This window comes from Trichomycterus rosablanca, chromosome 13 (assembly GCF_030014385.1).
Source record: "Trichomycterus rosablanca isolate fTriRos1 chromosome 13, fTriRos1.hap1, whole genome shotgun sequence".
In the NCBI taxonomy this organism is placed as follows: domain Eukaryota; kingdom Metazoa; phylum Chordata; class Actinopteri; order Siluriformes; family Trichomycteridae; genus Trichomycterus; species Trichomycterus rosablanca.
The window spans coordinates 31,772,661-31,797,783 of record NC_086000.1 but is presented as its reverse complement, the minus strand read 5'-3'; the positions used below and the strand labels follow the sequence as shown (position 1 = coordinate 31,797,783).

General features: G+C 41.1%; 1 protein-coding gene across 1 annotated transcript in view; it reads left to right on the top strand.

Moving 5' to 3' along the window:
* LOC134324986 (AT-rich interactive domain-containing protein 1B-like) overlaps window positions 1–25,123 on the top strand; it is a 318,447-nt gene that overhangs the window by 209,418 nt on the left and 83,906 nt on the right. Inside the window, exon 5 of the mRNA XM_063006964.1 lies at window positions 20,475–20,709. Within this exon, the coding sequence (XP_062863034.1) occupies window positions 20,475–20,709 (235 nt within the window). The remainder of the gene's footprint in view (window positions 1–20,474; window positions 20,710–25,123) is intronic.

Here is a 25,123-nt window from a genome sequence, read left to right as displayed (position 1 = left end):
TGTTTCTACACTCACTGTCCATTTTATCAGCTCCACTTACCATATAGAAGCACTTTGTAGTTCTACAATTACTGACTGTAGTTCATCTTTTTCTCTACATACTTTGTTAGCCCCCTTTCATGCTGTTCTTCAATGGTCAGGACCCCCCCCCCAGGACCACTACAGAGCAGGTATTATTTGGGTGGTGGATCATTCTCAGCACTGCAGAGACACTGACATGGTGGTGGTGTGTTAGTGTGTGTTGTGCTGGTATGAGTGGATCAGACACAGCAGCACTGCTGGAGTTTTTAAATACCATGTTCACTCACTGTCCACTCTATTGGACACTCCTACCTAGTTGCTCCACCTTGTAGATGTAAAGTCAGAGACGATCGCTCATCTATTGCTGCTGTTTGAGTTGGTCATCTTTGAGATCTTCATCAGTGGTTACAGGACGCTGCCCATGGGGCGCTGTTGGCTGGATATTTTTGGTTGGTGGACTATTCTCTAGTCCAGCAGTAACAGTGAGGTGTTTAAAAACTTCATCAGCGCTGCTGTGTCTGATCCACTTATACCAGCACAACACACACTAACACACCACCACCATGTCAGTGTCACTTTAGTGCTGAGAATGTTTTCCCATCTAAATAATACCTGCTCTGTGGGGGTCCTGACCATTGAAGAACAGCATGAAAGGGGGCTAACTAAGAATGCAGAGAGACAGGTGGACTACAGTCAGTAATTGTAGAGCTACAAAGTGCTTCTATATGGTAAGTGGAGCTGATAAAATGAACAGTGAGTAAAGAAACTAGGAGGTGGTTTTAATGTTATGGCTGATTGGTATATATATATACTGTATATATATAGATAGAACATGTCTATCTTGCTAGGACTGGTCTCATTCAGAATGTTGGGCAGTAGGGAAAACTGAGTGGTTGTATGACTACGAAAATGATGATAATCATATGCTGTGACCTTTGCCTTTACCAGATCTCAAACCTAATATTAAACAGCACTTCCAACCCCCATTATCAGACCTACAACTGATGGACTTTATTTTTTTTTAAAGAACGCTCTTTCATATGTCTAATTCAGTTACAGAATTTGTAAAATCTCTGCCAAGGCACATTTAAGATGCTCTGGAAGCTTTTACTGGCACAACACCTTACTAAGACACTTTAAGTTGCTTTTAATTTCCTCTATATGCATGAACACATATGCACAGACGTATGCAGGAGCTCCTCTTTCACTGTGCATTGCTCTCATTGCCTGACTGCAGGATGGGATTAAACGGGCTCGGCGCCTGTAATGAAAGGAAATCTATTTAAAGCCAAAAGTGAACTAAGTTTTAATTTTCTATTTCAGATGTCACCTTTTTGGCTGCACAGCATTTCGTATCCACTTAATAACTTTAACTCCCGTTTTCTTCTTTGCTCATTCCTTGTCTCGTGTCATTTCCTTCTCTTGCCCTCTCTCGCACTGCCACAGTTCTGTAGTTCTCTGATGGCCCCTGTTAGGGATTCACTGAGCTGATACTGGTACTGAGTACTGATTTTGAGACAGATATTGACCTGTAAAACCTTGTTGTTTTTCCATTTTTTTTATCCTGGTCAGGGTTGCAGTAGGTCTGTTTCCACTAGGAAACACTGGGTACAAAGCAGAAATATTCTGGACAGAGAACGAATTCATCACAGAGCTTCAGCTGTGATGGACTGGCGTCTCATTCGGGATGTTTTGCTTGTATTGTGTCCAGTGATTCTGGAGAAGCCGAACCCACCGTGACTCTGACCAGAATGAAGCAGATTAAAGAATATTAAAATCAAATAAAACGATTTAGCCTCACCTGTTGCAAACAGGTTTAAACTGAGGATGGCACGGCCCGGGCATTTAGCACTTTTTGGGCCAATATGTTGCTTTGATTTGGTAAAGCACATACACTTTATGGACAAAAGTATCTAGACACCTTTCCTTATTATTGAGATCAGGTGTTTTAGCCATACCCATTGCATACCTAAGTGGACAAAATGAATTATATTACATGTAAACTTAAGACAACGGTTTCTTGTTTCAATGTGAAGTCCATAAATATATGGTTTAACTAATAGGTGTGTAGGAACTTTAGCTGCCTGCACAGAACCAGTAACCTCAACCCTTCTTTTACCTTTGGGAAAAATGGAATATCAAACGCAGACCTGGCCTTTCTACCCAACATCAATGTCTGAGCTTTTGACTAAATGACAAAATTCCTACTGACACACTCCAAAATCTGAAATGCTCAACAAGCTCATGGTCAGGTCTTTGTATGCTTTTGGCCAGATAGGGTATGAAACTAAATTGCTTTTGCACACTGAACCCGTTCTGATTGTCAGTTTTAGAGAAAGAGCTGTGGTCACCATTACAGCTAGTCTTATTTATGAGAAACTGTGGTTCTGGACCTCTTTCAATTGTGCCAGATCGATCGTAACAATTGCCAAAAGTCAGTCCTGTAGGCTGCACACATGCACTAATGTACAGTATATAAATAATATGCCTTTAGTGTAGAAATGTGGTTTGTAAACTTATATAGAAGAGAGAAGCATGAGGCTTCTTTTTACCACATTTATCTCTGCCCTAATACAAATAAAGACCATTGGTTTGCCAATCGGGTGAAGACCACATGCAATGGAAGAGTTGAAAAAGTTGGTACGACGCTGTGAAAAATGTGTCAGAAGGTGACTATATGAATAACAGGCTTTAGAACAGAAGTGAGTTCTGTACTTTCACATGTGGCCTATGAACTGTAGTTTGAGCAGACAGACACTGTTTTGTATTGAGTAAAATGTGTATTTTATACACTATTTTTTGATCACAGAAGAGATCAGAAGATGTGTGTTTGTTCAAAAGGAGAAACCCCCCGCAGTGAGGACAGAAATATGGCGGATAAGAGAGTCTCCATGTCATTATTCTGCTGTCTGTCTGCTTTGAAAAGGTTCGTTTTCTTGATGTGTTTTCAGGATCCTGATAGACTTGGACCAGCCTGCTTATTTCACTGGTGCATATGATTATCAGGTAGTGTTTTGCTTGCTGGGGTGAATCTAAAAATTGCAGAATGTGTTAAATCTTGTTCTCAAGTGGCTGACACGGTCCCTGCCGTCACATTCGTCTCTTATGTGGAAGGAGCAGACGGGTACAGACGGTCAGACGGGTACTTCAAGAGTGTCAGAGAGATCAGACTTACATCAAGTACGTCCTCTTTGAGAGATTGGTCTCCGAATTCATATAATCTTCTTTTGGGGATGTAACAGTCTCCACATTTCTGGAAAGCTTTCTACAAGGTTTTGCAGTTTGTCTGGGGAAATTTGTGCCCAAGTTTAGGCACTAATGTTGGATAAAGAAGAGTATCTCACAGTCAGTGTTCCAATCCACTTCAGTGTTTAATGGGGTTAGGGTGTTTTTAGCATGGTATATAGTGAAGCCTGATTTATATTATCAGGCTATGTGTTTATTCAGAAGTGTCGTCCACATACATACACCGATCAGGCATAACATTAAAACCACCTCCTTGTTTCTACACTCACTGTCCATTTTATCAGCTCCACTTACCATATAGAAACACTTTGTAGTTCTACAATTACTGACTGCAGTCCATGTGTTTCTCTACATACTTTGTTAGCCTGCTTTCACCCTGTTCTTCAATGGTCAGGACCACCACAGAGTAGGTATTATTTAGGTGGTGGATCATTCTCAGCACTGCAGTGACAATGACATGGTGGTGGCGTGTTAGTGTGTGTTGTGCTGGTATGAATGGATCAGACACAGCAGCGCTGCTGAAGTTTTTAAATACCGTGTCCACTCACTGTCCACTCTATTAGACACTTCTACCTAGTTGGTCCACCTTGTAGATGTAAAGCCAGAGACGATCGTTTGCTGCTGTTTGAGTTGGTCATTTCTAGACCTTCATCAGTGGTCACAGGACGCTGCCCATGGGGCACTGTTGGCTTTATATTTTTGGTTGGTGGACTATTCTCAGTCCAGCAGTGACAGTGAGGTGTTTAAAAACTCCAGCAGCATTGCTGTGTCTTATCCACTCATACCAGCACAACACACACCAACACACCACCACCATGTGTTATGGCTGATCAGTGTATGGATGAAATATGTTTAATTTCCATGTTTTTACCAGCAATGTATCCTGGTCAGGGTGGCAGTGGGTCCGGTTTCTCTCAAATCACTAGATGCAATGCACCCCCCCACCCCCCTTCAACCTATCCCTCATATACAGCCAGTCATGTCTGTTTGTAGACACCTGACAGGACGGCTGGGGACTAGAACCCCGAATCCCAGCAGTACTGGGAGTAAATGTCATGCTTTACTCTGTCAGAGAGACAAACATCATCTACACATTAATGAACTTCTTATAGTGTGATTAGTATTACAGCTGGTATTAAAAGTGGCAGCAGCAGTAATTTTAATAAAGAAGTTGTTGTAGTATGTGTGTGTGTGTGTGTGTGTGTGTGTGTGTGTGTGTGTGTATTTTTACTCACTGGGTTTCACACATTGATCTCATTTGCAAACGCTCCACCTCTGTTCACAGGAACGAGATTGTTTTACGAGCTGCATGTTAGCAGTTTGCCCAAAGCAGAATCAAAATAGCTCAGACCCTGCAACTCTATTTTAATAACTCTCTTCTGTTAAATCTTATTAGTCTTGCTTTTAATAGACTGAACCCTGAGCAGCGGGGCACTCTGCCATGGCACACATTTGAAAGAGGACCACAAAGACACGTGCACGTCTTGGTAAATGCCACTCCTGTTTAAATAGATCATTCTGTGTGATGGCATTTTATCCACGTTGATAACAGATCATCCATTCAGCCTGTGACAGTTTTCCACAGCTAGGAAAGTGGATAGTGGACAGTCCTAAATTTACTACTGTAGGCTAAGGATGCAGTTTTTAGATCTGACTGAATCTTCGTTGTATGTGGCTGGATCAAAAAAGGGCATTTGGTCAGATAATAGTTGGTTCTGAGAAAAGAGGGTTTTTTATTTTTATTTTTATTTTTTTATTTTTTTTTTTTATGAATATCCATCAAACATGAGACTGCACAATTTTGGTGTGAGCAAGCTCAAGATCTGGCTGCTGCAGTACAGCCAGTGTAATTGTAGGTGAATACACTTGTAAAAACAGGCAGAGCAGAACTTCTTACTTTCATGACAGTCTTTATGCTCCATTCTCTTGGGAAGTGGTAGCTGGAGCCTAGCTTTTCAATGGGTGCAAGGCACACAGTAACACCCTGGACGGGGCGCCAGACACACACACACACACACACAAACACGCGCACACACACACACACAGAACCCAGGACCTTCTTGCTGTGAAGCGACAGCGCTAGCCACCGTGCCACCCACTGAACATACAACCTCATGGAAACAAATCTGTATTTTCAAATGTGAAGCCTGCAACACACTTAAAAACGTTGGAACAGAAGCATGTTTACCAATGTGTTACATGACATATTCTATTAATGAGACTTTTTAATAGTTTTGATTATACAAGATTCAAGCTATTTAAGAATGTGTGTTTACTGTTGTCGGATTCTGCTCTTCATAATGTGACATACATTCTTGATAGGAGACAGATCTGGACTGCAGGCAGGCATTTCAAGCACACACACTCTGTATCTATGAAGCCACACTTTTGTACCACGTACAGAATGAGGCTTGGTATTGTATCGCTGAATAACCATGTACTCATTTATGCCATGGGCGCTGATGATGGCAGATGTTGATTTTTACACCTTTACTGGTGAGTCTGGAGTGCTTAGCATCTGTTTTCTCCCAAAACAAGCTGAAATGTGGACTCACATGATCACAGCACACATTTCCACTGTCTTTATCCATCTAAATTGAAATTGGGCTCAGAGAGCTCGGTGGTGTTTCTGTATAAAAATGAAGTCTGTCTTTCTCTTTCCGTAATAGAGTTTTGCAGCAGCAGACTGCATACCTGACAACGGTTTTCTGAAGTACTTCCAAGCCCATGTGGCTGTATTTATTACAGTAGCATGTCGTCTTTTCATTCAGTGTTGTCTGAGGTCTTGAAGGTCACACGTATTCAGCAGTGGTCTCCAGCCTTGTCTTACACAGACTGAGATTTCTTTAGATTCTATTTTGCAAAAGCTCCCAAATTTTCTGGAAATGTATTTATATTTAAATAAATAATTATGTTTAATAGCAAAAACAAGTGTTTAAATCCTTGTGTTCTTTAAGCATATTTTATTCCATCTCTGAGATAAAATGTTATCAGTCTTCTTTAAAGGAGAAAGTAATTTCATTTTTAATTTATCAGTGTACACACACACACACACACACACACACACACACACACACACTCAGAGCCATACACCGAGTATCCGGAGGCCCTCCCCGTCTGATTTGGCGTGTCAGTGTGTCTGAGACTGACAGTGTTTAATTATAATTGCTGGTGCAGCAGGTCTGCAGGCCGGCAGCAGTATCAGCAGCAGCGGCAGCATTGGCAGCAGGAGGGGGAGACGAACCCCTGTACGTCAATACTGGATGGAGAGATGGAGTTTCGGAGGGAAGAGGAGGAGCGCTGTGACTTTGTGTCAGCAGTTTGTCTTGTGCATAGTTAATGAAGGCAGCCGGGAGACAGGCGCACCCGCCGCTCCTCTCTCTTCCCCTTACGTTAACAGAATTCCGATAAATGAGATTTTTTTTTCTTCAGGAGAAAGTGCCGGGGAGCAAGGCCTCCACCAGGGCTGTCTTTCAAACGCAAACGAAAGCATGGTGGGACTTTTTTTTAACCCCCTATTTTACTCCCTCCCTCACTCAGGTTTCCTCTCTCTCCCAATTTGAGCTGTAGGCTGGAGGACGATCGTGGTGGATTGGCTAAATGAAAGGATGGAGAGAGAGAGAGAGAAAGTAAGAGAAAGAGAGAGAGAGACAGTCAGAAATTAGATGGAAAACAAGGCAAAAGGAAGCCTGAAATGAAAACGAAACAGTCCCAATTAAGAGGCCTTTGTTCAGCTCGTCATGGACAGTTAGTCACACTCTTTTGTTCTCTCTCCATGCATTATCCAGACGGTTTCCCTTCATCCCTCAGAGACACATTTCTGTTTCTAACATAAACTCTCATGCATTGTAAATAGTTTTACCCACCAAAAATCAATTAATGTGCATAATTTCTGCCCATGAATAGTAAGCAAAGTGCTTTAGGCACTACTTAAAATAGGTCACTTATTTATACTCATTTTACTTTAGGGAATATAATAGAGAATTAAATGCATCAATTTAAACATGAGTATGGGCAATAAGCCTTGATTCATCTGAAACCGTGGACTGCTAAGAAATCCCTTAACATGCAGTATTTTATGTTATGAACGTTTGTAATATTATCTGACAACACAAAACGTGTACTCGCATCAGGCTCATTTTAGTTAACTAAAACAATAAACTACTACAAAAATAATTAAAATAGCAAAGTAAACTGAAACAACACACGAAAACTAGTTACTCATAACATAAATGCTCGGGTAAAAGTCCAAACTAAGGGTCAATTTGTGTTAAAATGTATTAATTTGTGGGCAGTGGTAGCTCATCGCTTAAGGTACTGGACTTTTAATTAGATGGTTGCTGGTTTGAGCCCCACCACTGCCAAGTGGCCACTGTTGAGTCCTTGAGCAAGTCCGTAACCATCAATTGCTCCAGTTCTATTTAACCACAGTTGCAAGTCATGTTGGGAAAAAACATCTGCTAAATAGCATAAATGTAAATGTATTTATTTATTAGGATTTTAACATCATGTTTTACACACTTTGGTTACATTCATGGCAGGACAGATAGTTACTGGTTACACAAGATTCATCAGTTTAAGTCTTTAATATCAAACAGAGGAAACCCACACAGACACGGGGAGAACATGCAAACTCCACACAAATAGGACCCGGACTGCTCCACCCGGGGATCGAACCCAGGACCTTCTTGCTGTGAGGTGACAGTGCTACCCACCGAGCCACCATGCTGCCCTAAATGTAAATTAATAAATAGCAAACTAGAGTAACATCAGTTGCAAAACCCACAGCTGAACTGATCACATTTCAGTTTCTGAGAAAAAGACTGGACTGAGAATATAGTGCTCTTTGAGGAAAAGAGGATAATTTACTGTCCAAAAACTAGCCACTACTACACACCTCATAAAAACACAGAGACTCACTGAAAGCACTACAAAACACAGACAGTGTGTACTGAGGTTACCATTCCCATGAACCACTGCAAATATTTGCTTGGAGATTTTTTACAACTAACCACAATCCTGTCATGATGCCAACACCACAATATTTACATTTGTTGGATTTAGAAGACGCTTTTATCCACTAGTTTATCCAATAGTTACAGTGCTGTGACAGTATATTGAGGAATAAGAGCCTTACTCAAGGGCCCAACAGTGGAACCTGGCAGAGTCGGGACTTGAACCACTGACCTTTTGATTACTAGTTCAGTACCTTAACTGCTAGGCCACAACTGCCCTATATTTAGGGTTTGGTATTATCTGCAGTTTCAGATGCTTGGGTGGTGCAGCAGTAAAGTACGCTATCCCACCACCTCTGAAATGTAGTCATTCATTCATTCATTCATTCATTTTCTTATCCACTTATCCCACTAGGGTCGGGGGGGGGGGGGGAGCCTATCCCAGCTTTTCAAGGGGCGCAAGGCACACAATAACACCCTGGACGGGGCACCAGTCCATCGCAGGGCAGATACACACCCTTTCACTTATAGGGCAATTCAGTGTCTCCAATTAACCTGACTGCATGTTTTTTGGACTGTGGGAGGAAACCGGAGCTCCCGGAGAAAACCCACACAGACACAGGGAGAACATGCAAACTCGCACAGAAAGGACCCAGACCACCCCGAAATCTAGTGATGCAGGGTTTAAATCCTTGCAGTCATGATTGCCGTGATTGGCTTGTGTCAATAGGGGGGCGGGAGTGGCCGACACAGCCTGGAGGTGCACTTGTCAGTGTGCTCTTAGTGTCAGTCCCATTGTACGGCTCCCCTGGAGTCGAAAGGGTGAAGGGCCTTCCTCAAGGGCCCAACAGTGGTTGCATGGCAAAGCTAGAATTTGGACCCTCAACCTTTTGATTAAAACCCAAAGCTCTACCTACTAGGCTACCACTGTCCCTATATATAAATATTTCCTATTTATAATATATACACCGACCAGGCATAACATTATGAGCACTGACAGCTGAAGTGAATAACACTGATTATCTCTTCATCACGGCACCTGTTAGTGTGTGGGATTTATTAAGCAGCAAGTGAACATTTTATCCTCAAAGTTGATGTGTTAGAAGCAAGAAATATGGGCGAGTGTGAGGATTTGAGCGAGTTTGACAAGGGACAAATTGTGATGGCTAGACGACTGGGTCAGAGCATCTCCAAAACTGCAGGTCTTGTGTGGTGTTCCCGGTCTGCAGTGGTCAGTATCTTTTAAAAGTGCTCCAAAGAAGGAAACAGTGGTAAACCGGCAACAGGGTCATGGGCGACCAAGGCTCATTGATGCACGTGGGAAGCGAAGGCTGACTCGTGTGATCCGATCCAACAGACGAGCCACTGTAGATCAAATTGCTGAAGAAGTTAATGCTGGTTCTGATAGAAAGATGTCAGACTCCATGCCTCGATGGGTCAGGGCTGTTTTGGCAGCAAAAGGGGGACCAACACAATATTAGGAAAGTGGTTTTAATGTTATGCCTTATCGGTGTATAATATCATATATAATATATAAACATAACATTACAAAAAAGAAAAGAAAAAACAAAACCAAAATTGAGTGACGTGTAGCTCTGGAATCATATAAAACAACGGCGAGTTAGAGACGACAGCAGGCTGGATTTATTATGATATGCAGGTCACAATGTGAAAGCTCTCCCCAGTCCTGTATCGATCTGGGAGCGTGGCTGATGGATTGGGCCGATGGGCTCCATGACAGGAGTCATGCTCAATGAGACGAGACGAGGATGAGCTTGCATCTCGCCAGTCAAATCAGCCCCTGCATGCTTAATTTTTATCAGTGTCACTCTGACAGCGACGCCACCGTCCCCGTCGGCCGCCGACGCAGCGCTGCGCATTTCTCACCGATCCAGTGCCGGCGGTGCGTACTCTGATGCTTTCAATGCCATCCTCACGTCGATGTTTCTCTCTCATACCCCTGTGAACAGTTCCATTCTACTGCTGCTCCCATCTGTGTTCTGTCTCATCTTTTAAAAAAAACTTCACAAATACACACTTCTGTGGTTTTTCCCCCTCGCTCTGCTATTGCCTTGGTAAACTGTAATAGATAGCGTCCTTTCTCTGGAGGTTAAATTGAAATGAATCAAAACCCCCAGCATCTTTTTTGTCCTTTTCTTTTCTTTCTGCTGTTCTTTTTTCTCTGCCTTTGCTCCATCAAGGAGAATTGAATGGCACGTCACCCGGTCTTTCATCTCCAAGAGATGTGTGTAGCCCAAAAACACAGAGGTAATGTTCTGTAGCATTGAACCCAGCGAGTAGTGCAAATACAAAGAGAGAGAAAGAAAAGAGCATGCTGAGCGCAAAAATGAACCCTTACAGCGGGAAACTAACCTTGCCTTGTCTCACTGTTCCGTTACACATGTACCACTGCCTGACCCATTACCAGTCTGTGAGCGTCTTACTGGGCTTTAATCATTCTCGAGCTTCTCCCAACATATACAGATATTTTTTATACATTTCAATATAAATATGAAGTGTTTGCAAGCCTGCTTTAAGCAAATAAAAAAATAAACACTATCTAGTTTGGTGAAGGAGATGTTATGTTTTGGCTATTTTTTCTGTCACGGGAACTGGAAAACATGTTAGCACACATAGCATCATTCACTTCATAAAGTAGCAGGATGTTGCCAGTAAAAATCTGCTTTATATGAGCAGGTTCAGTGATGCTACACTGGCAAAGGAAAGTAGCTCAAAATATTACATGCGGCCGCTCAGGTGGCGCAGCGGTAAAAACACGCTAGAACACCAGAGCTGGGATCTCGAATACATCGTATCAAGTCTCAGCTCTGCCTACCGGCTAGGCTGAGCAGCCACATGAACAACGATTGGCCTGTTGTTTATATTGGGGCGGGATATTAAGCCGGATAGGGACTCTCTCATGACTGATGCAATTACGACCTCTGCTGGCTGATTGATGGCACCTGCACAGAGATGAGGAAAGAGTGCTGTCAGGGTGTGTCTCTCCATACACAGTGCTGATCCACGCATGTACTCATCAAGTGTAGGTGACAAGATGCATACGGCTGCTGCCCACATGTCGGAGGGGGCGTGGGTTAGCTTCGTTCTCCTCAATCAGAGTCGGGGTTGGCATTAGTAGAGAAGAACCATGACACAATCGGGCAATTGGACGTGCTAAAGTCAGAAGAAAAAGGGGAGAAAATGCATAAAAACAAACAAAAAAATACTACGTGCAAGGGCAGTAAAATGTAAAACATAGATATGTATGTTTAAACATAGATGTTTTTTTTCTGACATGCCTTCTAAATAATTCTTAGTTTGCTAGTATGGATGTTGTGTCTCATTGCATGTTTGAGCAAATTGGTACCTCAAAAGCTATTATCTGCAAATTATTTCAGGGATATCAGGACTTTTTGCCTCTCTAACCATCCTCCCCACTGTATGTGGTGCAAAATACACTTGCATCCCATTGTAGACAGGTGTTATACTGCTATAGTTGTTTTAAGGTTAATTTCATATTTCTCTAACAGTGGCTGTAGATATTTCCATTCCATTTGTTTATTTAGTTTATTTACACTCAGTCCATCCTCATTATTAATAACTGCTCCATAGCTATGCAGCATATGTAAAACTCAGATTACATTCAATCTGTCAAAAGTGTTTGTACTTTTTCAAATTTATATTGTTGTTATATTGTTGTAATTTTTTATAGTATGTATTTGATTTGATGTACAATGCTACTGGGACTCAATTAAGTATCTATCTATCTATCTATCTATCTATCTATCTATCTATCTATCTATCTATCTATCTATCTATCTATCTATCTATCTATCTATCTATCTATCTAATCAGAACATTTTTGTGTACTGTTGTATTCTTAAACTTTTGTTTATGTTAATGAATGACTAAGGGAATTTGGCTTCCGTGTCACCCTATATTTGTATCCCAATGTAATGGAAAGTTATGTATGAGTGCTAGAGTCCCAAACACCTAGGCAAACTTATTTAAATTGGTTTATTTAAAGTCAGTGAAAGGAAACCAAGTACTACCCTGGCCCCCTTATTCCCCAGACTTGAACCCAACTGAGCATCTGTGGGACCACCTTGATCATCTTGTTCGCTTTGTGGATCCTTCCCCAGACACCCTCCAGCAGCTGTGCAATGAACTGCAGTCAGCATGGCTCCAGATACCTGTAACAACCAACCAGGACCTTATTGAGTCACTCCCAGCCCGTCTAGCTGCTGTCTGTGCTGCACATGGCGGTTAGTCTGGATATTAGCTGGTGGTCATAATAATGTGACTCAACTGTGTATAGCACCTTTACTACTTAAACATCTTACCATCATTGTGCTGGACTCCTCTGGGGAACCTGTCCTCTGTTTGCTCTTTCTACTTTGGGAGCTCAGGGGCTGATTGAGTAGGAATGAGGAGAACCTCTCACTATGAGTTCTGACTTCAGGGAGATGGAGCAAGTGTATGAGGGAGAGAGGAGGACCTGATGAGAAAATCAAGAGCGAGAGAACTGAGATGGATGAGGACACTGGAGGACCTCATCCGCAGGGGGACGAGAACAATTGAGGACGCACGGAGAGAAAGGGAATTAGCAGTGTAGTGCGCCGTGTTGTCTGTTTGCTTTGCCGAGAAACAGAGGTTAGAGTGGACGTCCAGTCACAAGTGGTGATTTGTCACAGCACGGTGGCCTCTGCGAACCGGCAGAGCCAGCGCGGCCCGGCGACGTGCGAGCGTCCAGCCATTAGTGCCACTCACCCCCAATTATGGCCTGATTATTCTGCCACGCTCTAATTGCCTGGGGAGATATGCTAATGCCTGTCATTTGGGATGATAAAAGATGCGCTTAGGACTCGATGCATTATTTAGCCGGCTGGCTGGTGGATGAAGGATGTGGCATGTGTTTTAATTGCTGAGAGGAGAGGTTAAGTTGAATGAGCAGTTGAATTAAAAATGAGGAATTTGCCATTTATTTATTTATCTCGCTCGTGTTACACTCTCTCTCTATCTTACAGGCTTTTCCGCTCTTTTTACTGGCTTATTTGCCAAGAGAACCTGTGTGTTGTGGGTTTGGGTGTGAAGAACGACAAATAAAAATGCCATAAATAAAACATTTGCAGATCCAATAAGCACTAAATAAATACTCTACGCGTGTGTGAGCGTGTTTGAATGCAGAACCTTTGTGGCTGGAAGAAAAACGCTACCTTGCTGCTTCAATTTGGTTACCCATTCGCATGAAAGGCTTCATTTCGTTTCAGACGTTCGACTTGAATACAAATATTCAAACCACACCGAGTGGACTGCAGAGATTTTTATTTTTGAAGTGGCTTTTCTTCTTATTGTACTGTGTGTGCTGAAAAAAACATCACAATGATCATGAACAGTTCAGCCATGGGAGTTTAACTGTATTTATACTTTGTGACATGAGTTTTGAAACTAATCTCACCACACGGGCTCAGTAGCATTTCAGTGATCAAAAGAACTCGAGACGTAACTTCTTAATCCCTTTTGTTTTGCGACAAAGCAGGACCGGTCTCAGACTTCCTTTTCTGTCAAGAATAAAAGAGGGTCAAACATGCTTCTTAACCTCACCACAGAGACTTGTTAAAAATGGCTAAACATGACAGAAATTCTCTTTGGGTTTTGGATTGTCTTTATTTGGAAGTATCTTTCTTCATGCTGTGTTAACCTAGTCATGTAAAGTCGTACAAACCTAATTTCAGGAAAAGTTGGGACAGTTTTGAAATGCAGTTAAAACAAGAATTTGTGATTAGTTGATTCTCTTAAATCATTATTACTGACAAAAGTGCAAAGCCATTACTTTTAATCTTTGGGCTGACCAACTTATTTGTATTTTGTAAACAGAAGCACTTTTTGGGTTGTAGGGAGTGAGGTTGTAAACTGCCTAGCCATTGGAAGGTGCACTACTCAGTGCAGTCTCAGTGTCAGTCCCAAGCCCAAATAAAAAAGGAGGGTTGCATCAGGAAGGGCATCCAGCATGAAAACTGTGCCAAGTCTGGTAAACAGACCAGATCCGCTGTGGTGACCCCTACACATACTCCCATCAGCCATAACATTAAAACCACCTACTTGTTTCTACACACATTGTCCATTTTATCAGCTCCTCTTACCATATAGAAGCACTTTGTAGTTCTAAAATTACTGACTGTAGTCCATCTGTTTCTTTGCATGCTTTGTTAGCCACCTTTCATGCTGTTCTTTAATGGTCAGGACCCCCACAGGACCACCACAGAGCAGGTATTATTTAGGTGTTGGATGATTCTCAGCACTGCAGTGACACTGACATGGTGGTGGTGTGTTAGTGTGTGTTGTGCTGGTATGAGTGGATAAGGCACAGCAATGCTGATGGAGTTTTTAAACACCTCACTGTCACTGCTGGACTGAGAATAGTCCACCAACCAAAAATATCCAACCAACAGCACCCTGTGGGCAGCGTCCTGTGACCACTGATGAAGGTCTAGAAGATGACCAACTCAAACAGCAGCAATAGATGAGTGATCGTCTCTGACTTTACATCTACAAGGTGGACCAACTAGGTAGGAGTGTCTAATAGAGTGGGCAGTGAGTGGACATGGGATTTTAAAACTCCAGCAGCGCTGCTGTGTCTGATCCACTATACCAGCACAACACACACTAACACACCACCACTATGTCATTGTCGCTGCAGTTCTGAGAATGATCCGCCATCTAAATGATATATTTATTTATATATAATCAGAATCAGATTTATTGGCCAAGTATGTGAATACACACAAGGAATTTGGTTCCGACTGGTGGTATCTCTCAAGCTATGTATACGGTAAACATTAAACACAAAATATACAAACAAACTATTATATATAATCAATATACAGATATGTAGGTTAGCAGCATGTTATATATTTACAAAAACAGTAAAGTGCACAGCATGTACAGTAGAATGAGTACTACAAAGTGTTGTTAATTGGCAGCAGATGAATATTGTCGCATAATAATAATATATATATTAATATATATATAATTAATAATATATATATTTATACACACTTGGGGGCTGATGAAGTAGGACTGAGGAGAACGCTTTACCTGTTTTTTTGTATTGATCTCCCAGTCTCGACCATTGCATGATTATTATGCAGGTTAAAATCTGTAGAGTTTCCAGAGAAAGGCAACTCTTTATGTACATTACAACAGTTGATAAGAAAGCTTGAGCTTCATAATATTATGTACAATATAAACTCTCAGCTCTATGACCTCTAACAAATATCCAAAACTGTCTTTTAGACAGAAGAGCTTCTTAGAAAGGACTACCTGTTGCTAGCTGTACATTTCGAGGACTTGCCAATGCGTACTTATTTAAATGTATCACACACTCCTGTGCTTACTTTCTGTTAGCCTATGAGAGTTAGCTGGGTTGCTTGAGGGTGAAAATGTTGCTATAGATGAGGTTTCACACCCCCAGTCTGTTTTTCATGCTTAATTATATTTCTGAAGGGTATTTCTGTAAGAGCACTACATGGGGGATCCCATTAGCAACTTTCTTCCTGCTGCTTGCCATTCAAAATGATTTGCATGGCATTTCAGTCGGATTGGTACAGACTGTATGGTTAAAAGATGATGCAAGAATGAGCACATCAGTGTTTTAAAGGCACACGTCAGTGGGAAGGAAATCTAGTTGGGCGTTGTGTTATACACTGTATGGACAAAAGTATTGGGACGGTTTTCATTTTTGAATTCATGTGTTTCAGCCACAACAGTTACTAACAGGTGTAATAAATCAGTTCTATACAGTGGTACCTTGTAACTCAATGTCCCCTAAACTCAAAATCTTTGGAACTTAATGCCCTTCTTAGAGAAATTTGTACCTTTAAACTCAACGTTTTCCTTAAACTTAGTGTGTTCAGTTTGTTTTTTAAAAATGTATTTATTTAATTTCAAATTAACAATGAACAGTCGCTTTGTTCAGCGCTTGGCTTGAGCGTTGCGGTATTACGTCATCAAAGTACACATATGAGACAAATCTGCATTTGTGTGGAATAACCATCAGATTTACTCTGAATGCTCCACATGTATCTGTGTTTAGCTTGGTTTGCCTCACTGTTTCACTTTTAAACTTGTGTTGCAGCTCAAGGTTCCTTTTATTTCAGTGTTTTTATATTATATTTGTGTTATTTTCAGTGTGTAAGTGTCAAAACAACCCCTTTTTATTTTAGCCTAAAATATATGCAGTTCTATGGGACCATGGAACGTATTAACAGGTTTTCCATACATTCTTATGGGAAAAAAATACCTTGAAACTCAACGTCTTTTAAATGTAATGCCAGTCCCAGAATCAATTGATGTTAAGTTTCAGGGTACCACTGTAAAGGGAATTATATAACTGATTTATTTAATATTTGCTATATTAGATATGGTGTACTATTATTATTATTATTATTATTATGTGTATGTTTATTATTATGTTTATTATTATTAACCAATACTGAAAAAAGAGTTACAATACAGGGTCAACAATACTGAATAAAAATTAAAGTAGAATTTTCAAATGACTTCAAGCAAGTGGACTTGATCTGATCATCAGAGGAAGTTCACATGTTTTGCAGCCATTGTTCATCTACCATAAATTTGGCCAATAAACACCATTGATGATGTATTTTGAGTTTTGCTGAAATGATCACCGATCATTAGATCGTTAGACCTTGTTAGATGGTAGAAATGAGTTTTAATAAATCTCTGTCATGTTAAGTCCCATTTCCTCTTCTTAGTGAGATTTTGTTACCCCAGACTGTCTGTCTCTGTCGGGGTCTAAGCCCAGCAAGGTTTTCATTATAGGGGCAAGAGATTATAGGGGCAAGGGCGAGGAACATTGTGCCAGCCTCCCAAATATTAACTCTAATGAAACTAGACAGCACCAGTGCTCTGTGTTTAGTCCTGATCTTCTCTGTTTATCAGATGGAGTGTGAAATCCCCTTACACGTGTGGTAGAGTCATGTCATGATGGGCATCATTGTGACTCCCACACAGTGCCCATGGGGGGCCCAGACAGAGCCCACTGCTGACCGAGCAAATGAATCATGGGTGATTTATTTGTTTATTTTACTTCATTTTTTTTTAATGCATACATCAATTTAGCCTAATTTCCTGCTGTAGTTTAGTTTAGTTTCTGTTGTTCACAGCTTTATATCTGACAGGCTGGATGTACGTATTTAAATGATGCTGAATGTTGTTAGTGTGTGTGTGTGTGTGTGTGTGTGTGTGTGTGTGTGTGTACAGAAGGCAGCTGAATTCTCCGACTCCTCCCTGTCTAGACTGTTTGACCAGAGCAATGGTCCTACATACTTTTTTTTCCCACCGATCCTCATTAATTCACATCTGAGAGTGGTTCTTCACCGAGCGCCTGCCGGTGGGGCTTTTGTGTGAAGCAAATCTCATTCCTCTCAAAATTACAGTGTAGCATTTCCCCCGCTTATTGAAATGCTTTTAGCTGTGTGCGTCTGTGCGCGGCTGTTGAGATGTTCCCTGATGCATCGCGTTGCTTGCTTCTGAGTGACAGCTTTTCTTGACAGCAATAAATGGGGGGCTGTTGGTAACGCAAAGCGTCTGGTCCATAACCGACTGTTCTCTCAGATTCTATGTGAAAATGGACCAGCTATTATACAGGGGTCTGGGTATTTCAAAGTAAGGGGCTATTATCACCTCAATATTTTTCTTATTATGACAATTACATGCTTTAGGAGCGAATTAAGTGATACAAGATGCCAACTGGGAGTAGTTGACAGCTATTTGGAGACTGAGAGCACAGAGCAATTTTCAGCAAAGCAGCAAACAAATTGGATTTGGGCCACATTGGAAAAGTACCCAAACTCCTTGAATATTTGGACTGGCTTGGCACTTACCTCTGCTAACACCTTTTCATGGAAATGCTAGCTTTGACAAAAATTACCTCTCATTTTTTTGTAATTCTCGGTTCTGTGCCTGGCACTTCATGGAACTGAAAAGAGGTATTTGATTAGTGACATTATTCATTTCACTGATGTTTAAATAGTGTGTATAATTATTTGCCGTGTATAACAGACACATCTGCTTTGTTGATGCACTTTGAGCTCCCTTATGGGTTACCACGATGAGCCTTAATAATCCACGATTTTTATTCTCCTAAACAAAGGTCTTCTAGAGCACTACTAAGGGCCCTTGGAGTTATTTCTATCTTCCTCGTTTTATGGCACCTTGTAGATAGTTAGAGACTAGAGGTGGGCGATAAAAGCTGAAGATTTCTTGTAATGAGATAAGTGGTGGAAAATTTGTGCTGCAGACACACCACCCAAATGGTTCCAGACCCAAGTGCAGTGGCTACACTACCACCAACCCTCCAAACAAAAGAGCAAATAACGCTAAGGCCTTTTATTAATTTTTTTTTTTTAATTTTTTTTTGCTCTTTTGTTTATGCATTTTACCTTTTCTCCCAATTTAGCATAGTCAGTTTGTCTTCCGCTGCTGAAGATTCCGGTCTTGTACAAGAAGGGTACACATGCACAGTCCACCGACCCTTTCTTATTCGCCCATATATTCGGTGAATTCGCGCATGAGGCCAGTATTCGCAGAGCCACGCACTGATCTCTGTGTTCCTCCACCTTCTGTACACAGTGTCGAAGACCCCACCCACTTTGCAGTCCGGCAGACGTTTTTTTTAATGGCTAATTTTGTCTACTGCAGGCATTGCCAGTTATGCCTGCTAGGGGGCGCCCAGCCGACCGGTAGCAGAGCTGAGGTTTGAACTCGGGAGTTCAGAATCCCAGCGCTGGTGTGAGCAGAGCGACCAAAATTGCTTTTCCTAGTTAAGCCAACTGAAATGCAAAATAATAAAAATAAAAGCTACTAACTTGGCTAGAAGAGGGGCGAATGCTACGGCATTACTGTGATTGGGCATGCCAGCCAGATCCTAATAGATTTAATGTGTATTTAAATAATGTTTGTAAACAAAACTGGTCCAGTCACCTGCACAAATGGGGGTTAGTCACATGGAGCTGTGAAAATGACACGGCTCACTATGGAAACCCAAGCCTGGAAGGTGATAAGAAGCGGCTGCAAATTGGAAACGTCAGAGAGGCCATGGAGTGATCCGGCTCTCCTTGATCAGATCAGGGAGTGTGCAACCAGCAGCGGATTCACAATTGGGAATTACGAGGGATCTTCAAAAAGTTGCCACACTTTAATATTTTGGTTGAAAACGGTGAGCGCGGGAGGAGTAGTAATTGGTCGTGTCTGAGAGACTGAGAGAGAGTTTATAGTCCGGATTTAGCGCCATCTGATTTCCACCTGTTTTGCTCAAAAAAGCTTTAAGGAGAAGAAGATTTTCAGTGGCTACACACTCAACAAAATAAATTTTTTGCTAATGCCATTAAAAAGTTGGTACAACGCTGGGAAAAAATGCATCAGATGGTGACTATGTAGAAAAGTGATGTAATTTGTGTTTAAAATTCTTAATAAATAGAGTTTTAAAAGTGCAGAGACTTTTTGAAGAACCCTCGTATAAATTACTGTATTAGGAGATAAAGTGTGGAAAATAAAAAAGGAATCTTTGCTATCTTTTACCCAAATTAGATTATTTTGTTTGTGTCCTAAGTTACATTTGTAAAATAAATGTCACATTAAATAACATAATAAAAAGGAAGTGACAATTTCAAAGACCAAGTTCTTTCAAGCTTACTATTTCCACCCCATCAAACCATGCATGTAGACAGTTTATTTTTTTAAATAAATTTTAATGTTATAATAATGCAACAATATGTTTTAGTTTGTTTTTTATGCTGACAGATGGAAGGAATATTTCTAAGATAATGGTCATTTATCCAGAAGTCATTTCAAGCTGACATGACTATAAAACATGCATAAATCATATGTTGATGTAGATACATCTAGCCAATTAAATGTGGTTATAACCTGTGCTTACAACACACAACTATACTTTTATTATTTTGACTGTACAGGACTACAGTTTTTGTAGCTCTTGTCCTGATGTTATGTCACCTGATGCAAACAGTGTTTAAATTGATGACATCCACCTATTTTTACCAAATCTGAGCCCTTGCATAGGTCTCACACTCATCCTACAATGTAATGTGTACATTTAAAAGTGTGTGCAATCAGGTATTTTGTTTTATCAACGGCAGCCAAAATATCAATGCACCACTGACACATTGTTCCTTCAAGCCTCCTCAACTTTTATTCTCACTGTTTCAGGACCTGTCAGGCTCCATTGATGACCTACCCATGGGAACGGAGGCAGCGCTCAGCTCAGCAGTCAGTGCACCGGGTTCCTCCAGCAGTCAGGAGGACCAAAGTAATCAGAACCAGTCTCCATTCTCACCTCACACCTCTCCTCATGTTTCCAATATGCGCACTGGTCCATCACCTCCACCCACAGCCTCCCCCAGTCCTGCCAGCTCCAACCAGATTTCCCCCACTAACGGCCCAGGTAAGATCACTTCAGCTTTTTTGTAATTATACACTGATTTGTTAGTTTATTAGGTAGCCTATTATATTCACTAATATTTAATGAATAGTGTTCCATACATGACCATCACTCAACACATTTACATTTTGTGGGATCATTTTTGGTGGACCATTCTTACTAACTGAAAAAAATTGGTGAAAATAGTGTATTTACAGTGTATAAAACATACAAACAAAACCACTTGTCTTGTAGCCTCAGTGAAAAGTAATATAGTAAACATTACTGTTAACTACATTATGATTAGGGAATAGCTGCCATTTTTACCATTTACCATTTAACCAAGTAAAATTGTTCGTACATAATAGGATTTTTTTTTATCTAAAATTATTTTTTAACTAAATTATGAAAAAGCACTAGCCACTATACACATAATGCAAACTGGCAAGGTCAGATATACAGTATATAGGCTGGCTAATGCCATCCCTAAAATGAAGCATGGCGGTGGCAGCACCGGGGCGACTAGTCCTTATAGAGGGAAATATAAATGCAGCTAATGCCTAGTTCACACTACACGATTTTTTGCCAAATCCACTCAGATTCATTTATTTTTTCTCCTTGATTTTACGCTGCACATCAGAGCACAAACACTTTGATCGCTCGCTACTAGTTGACGTACATGTTTGGACATGGTATCATTGAACCCCTCGTCATTTCTCACGTGTGTTTTTGTAAAAAAATAAAAATAAAAATGTAGTTTGGGAGACCAGAGAAGCTCGCCTGCGATTCCAGTTGGTGATAGGTCATGTAGTGTGAAACCCCCTATCGCCGATCAGTCGTGTAGTGTGAAATACACACCGACTGAAAGACTCCCGAGTGCAAGAGATTCAGTCGTGTAGTGTGAAATACACACCGACTGAAAGACTCCCGAGTGCAAGAGATTCAGTCGTGTAGTGTAACCTGTACAGCGACCCAGCAAATCAGAAAGTCATGTGGTGTGAACTTGGCATAAGTACACCGAAATCCTTAAAGAAAACCTGCTCCAGAGCGCTCTGGACCTCAGATTGGGGTGAAGGTTTACCTTCCAACATGACAACGACCCAAAGCACACAGCCAAGAGAACAATGGAGTGGCTTTGGAGAAAGTCTGTGAATGTCCTTGAGTGGCCCAGCCAGAGCCCAGACCTGAATCCAATAGAACATCTGTGGAAGTTGTTGAAAATGGCCGTGTACTGACGCTCCCCATCCAACCTGACGGAGCCTGCAAGGATATGCCAAGAGGAATGGGCAAAAATGTCCAGAAACAAGTGTTCCAAGCTCGTAGCTCCTTTCCCAAGACGCCTTGAAGCTGTAATTGCTGCCAAAGGTGCATCAACCAAGTATTAGGCTAAGGGTGTGTACAGATATGTAACCCCTAAATAAACCGTTTTTGTCAGTAAAATAAAATGGCATATTTTCTAAACCCGGTTTTCACTTCATAATTATTGGTGATTGTGTGTAGATGTTTGAGGCAAAAAAAGAACTCAATCTATTATAGAATGAGTCTGTAACGTAATAAAACGTGGAGAAGGTGAAAGGGGTGTGCAGACTTTCCAGCTTGACTGTAAATAATGTAAAGGTAATATACCAGTCTTTACTAGACAAATAATATTTAGAAACCTTGTTGTTTTAAGAGTTTAAAATGATCACTTGTTTAAACAATAGTATTTCATATAACAAAGCCACAGTGTACCATATATTAGTTTTGCATTCTCCACTGGCATCCTGTTATTGGTGGATTTTACACGAGTCTTGTAACAGTGGTAGGTCGCACTGTGAGATTTTGAGAAAAAATTCTTGACACTGCTGGAACTTTTTTTGGTGGCTTTCTTTGATTAAGTCAGCACTAAATCAGCCACCGGTGAGCATGTCACATTATGTGTTTCAAAATCACTGATCCATATTCACAACTAAAGACAGTCTTTTACAATGAGTGATTTTGTCTGCAACAGCAAAATCTGCCTAATTATTGCACAGCTTAACACTGGCTTTTGGTTTTAGGAAAACTTCTCAGTAGGAACGTCTGCAAAGATAAATGTGAAACTGGAACATTACAGAGAAAAAAAACAAAAACATACATGGCTGTATATATTACTGGTATATCACTGCTATATTCTCAGCAGAGTTTGAGAGTGAGAGCCTTAAAGACTCGTACCAACCGCCACCTCCAACGCCTCTTTCCCCAGGCCATCACCATACTAAACAAGTTCTATTCCCACATCCCTCAGCTTTACCAGAATGCACATGGATTTGATCATACATGCTGCACATCACACGTGCCTCCCACATTTTTCCCTTATGCAGTCAATGCACATATGCACCTTATTTACTTCAAATAATCTCCATCTCACAATTTTTTTACTTGAAGTTTGTCAGTGTGTATATATATAACCATAGCATCATAGTTTCTACACTCACTGTCCACTTTATCAGCTCCACTTACTATATAGAAGCACTTTGTAGTTCTACAATTACTGACTGTAGTCCATCTGTTTCTCTGCGTGCTCTGTTAGCTCCCTTTCACCCTGTTCTTCAATGGTCAAGACTCTCCCAGGACCACCACAGAGCAGGTATTATTTAGGTGGTGGATCATTCTCAGCACTGCAGTGACACAGACATGGTGGTGGTGTGTTAGTGTGTGTTGTTCTGGTATGAGTGGATCAGACACAGCAGCGCTGCTGGAGTTTTTAAACACATCACTGTCACTGCTGGACTGAGAATAGTCCACCAACCAAAAATATCCAGCCAACAGCGCCCCGTAGGCAGCGTCCTGTGACCACTGATGAAGGTCTAGAAGATGACCAACTCAAACAGCAGCAATAGAAGAATAGCAATCGTCTCTGACTTTACATCTGTGGACCAACTAGGTAGGAGTGTCTAATAGAGTGGACAGTGAGTGGACACAGTATTTAAAAACTCCAGCAGCGCTGCTGTGTCTGATCCACTCATACCAGCATAACACACACTAACACACCACCACCATGTCAGTGTCACTGCAGTGCTGAGAATGATCCACCACCTAAATAATACCTGCTCTGGTGGTCCTGTGGGGGTCCTGACCATTGTAGAACAGGGTGAAAGCTAAAAAAAGATATGTAGGGAAACAGATGGACTACAGTCGGTAATTGTAGAACTACAAAGTGCTTCTATATGGTAAGTGGAGCTGATGAAATTGACAGTGAGTGTAGAAGCAAAGAGGTGGTTTAAATGTTATGGCTGATTGGTATATATATACCTTATTATAACTTATTACAGTTATAACTCTTATAACTGTAAATGTATCATCTTTGAGATCACAGGAGATTGTAGTTGTTTATCTGTTGAGGTATATTAATAGGTTGCTTGAGAACACTAGCGGCACCATTTGTATTTGTCAAGGTTTGTTTATTCGCGTGTTTTTAAGGGGAATCCTAAAGGAATTGTTGCTGTTAGTAGACGACAGCCATATGTTGCTCCTCAGTTAAAACAGATATGCGATTATATAAAAAACCATCAGATTTGCAGAAAAGTTGTCTGAATCTTTACTCTCGGCGGAATAGCCAAGCGAATCTTGAAATTGCAAAGTTAATGAATTTTCGTCAGGCGTCAGACACGAGCGGATGACACTTAAATATGAGATGCAGATACGGCTTGGTCTGCTCCCGCCAGCTCCCTGATGAAGTCTTGACCGATGCCGGGCTGTCAATCATCTTGACGAGGCGGGACCAATGCATGACTGAGCCGGTGAAGTCTGCGTGTGAATGGCAGATGCTGCCAGTGCGGCTTGTGATTGACGCTAATGAAAAGCAGACGGCGGCATCAGACGTAAACAACAGGCATTGTGTGAAGTTGAAGCCCTTAGTAAAATATAAATGAAGTACAGCAGGATATGTAGAACAGACAGGAATCACAGATAAAAATATATACACTTTATACAAATAAAAATTATACATATCTGAGTCTACAGACTGATACGTGAACTTAATAAAAATGCATTTGATATAATTTAGTAATTAACATAGTAAGAATTATTATATGATAGCTGTGCTATGTATTGTAGCTTCCATTTATTCTATCATTCAATTTATAACATTAAAACCACCTCCTTGTTTCAACACTCACAGTCCATTTTATCAGCTCCACTTACCATCTAGAAGCACTTTGTAGTTCTACAATTACTGACTGTAGTCCATCTGTTTCTCTGCATGCTTTGTTAGCCACCTTTCATGCTGTTCCTCAATGGTCAGGACTGTCCCAGGACCACCACAGAGCAGGTATTATTTGGGTGGTGGATCATTCTCAACACTGCAGTGACACGACATGGTGGTGGTGTGTTAGTGTGTGTTATGCTGGTGTGACCATACAGGGCGGAATACCAAACAGTGCGGTTTTAGGGTTGGGGTCCAGGTCGTTTCCCAGAG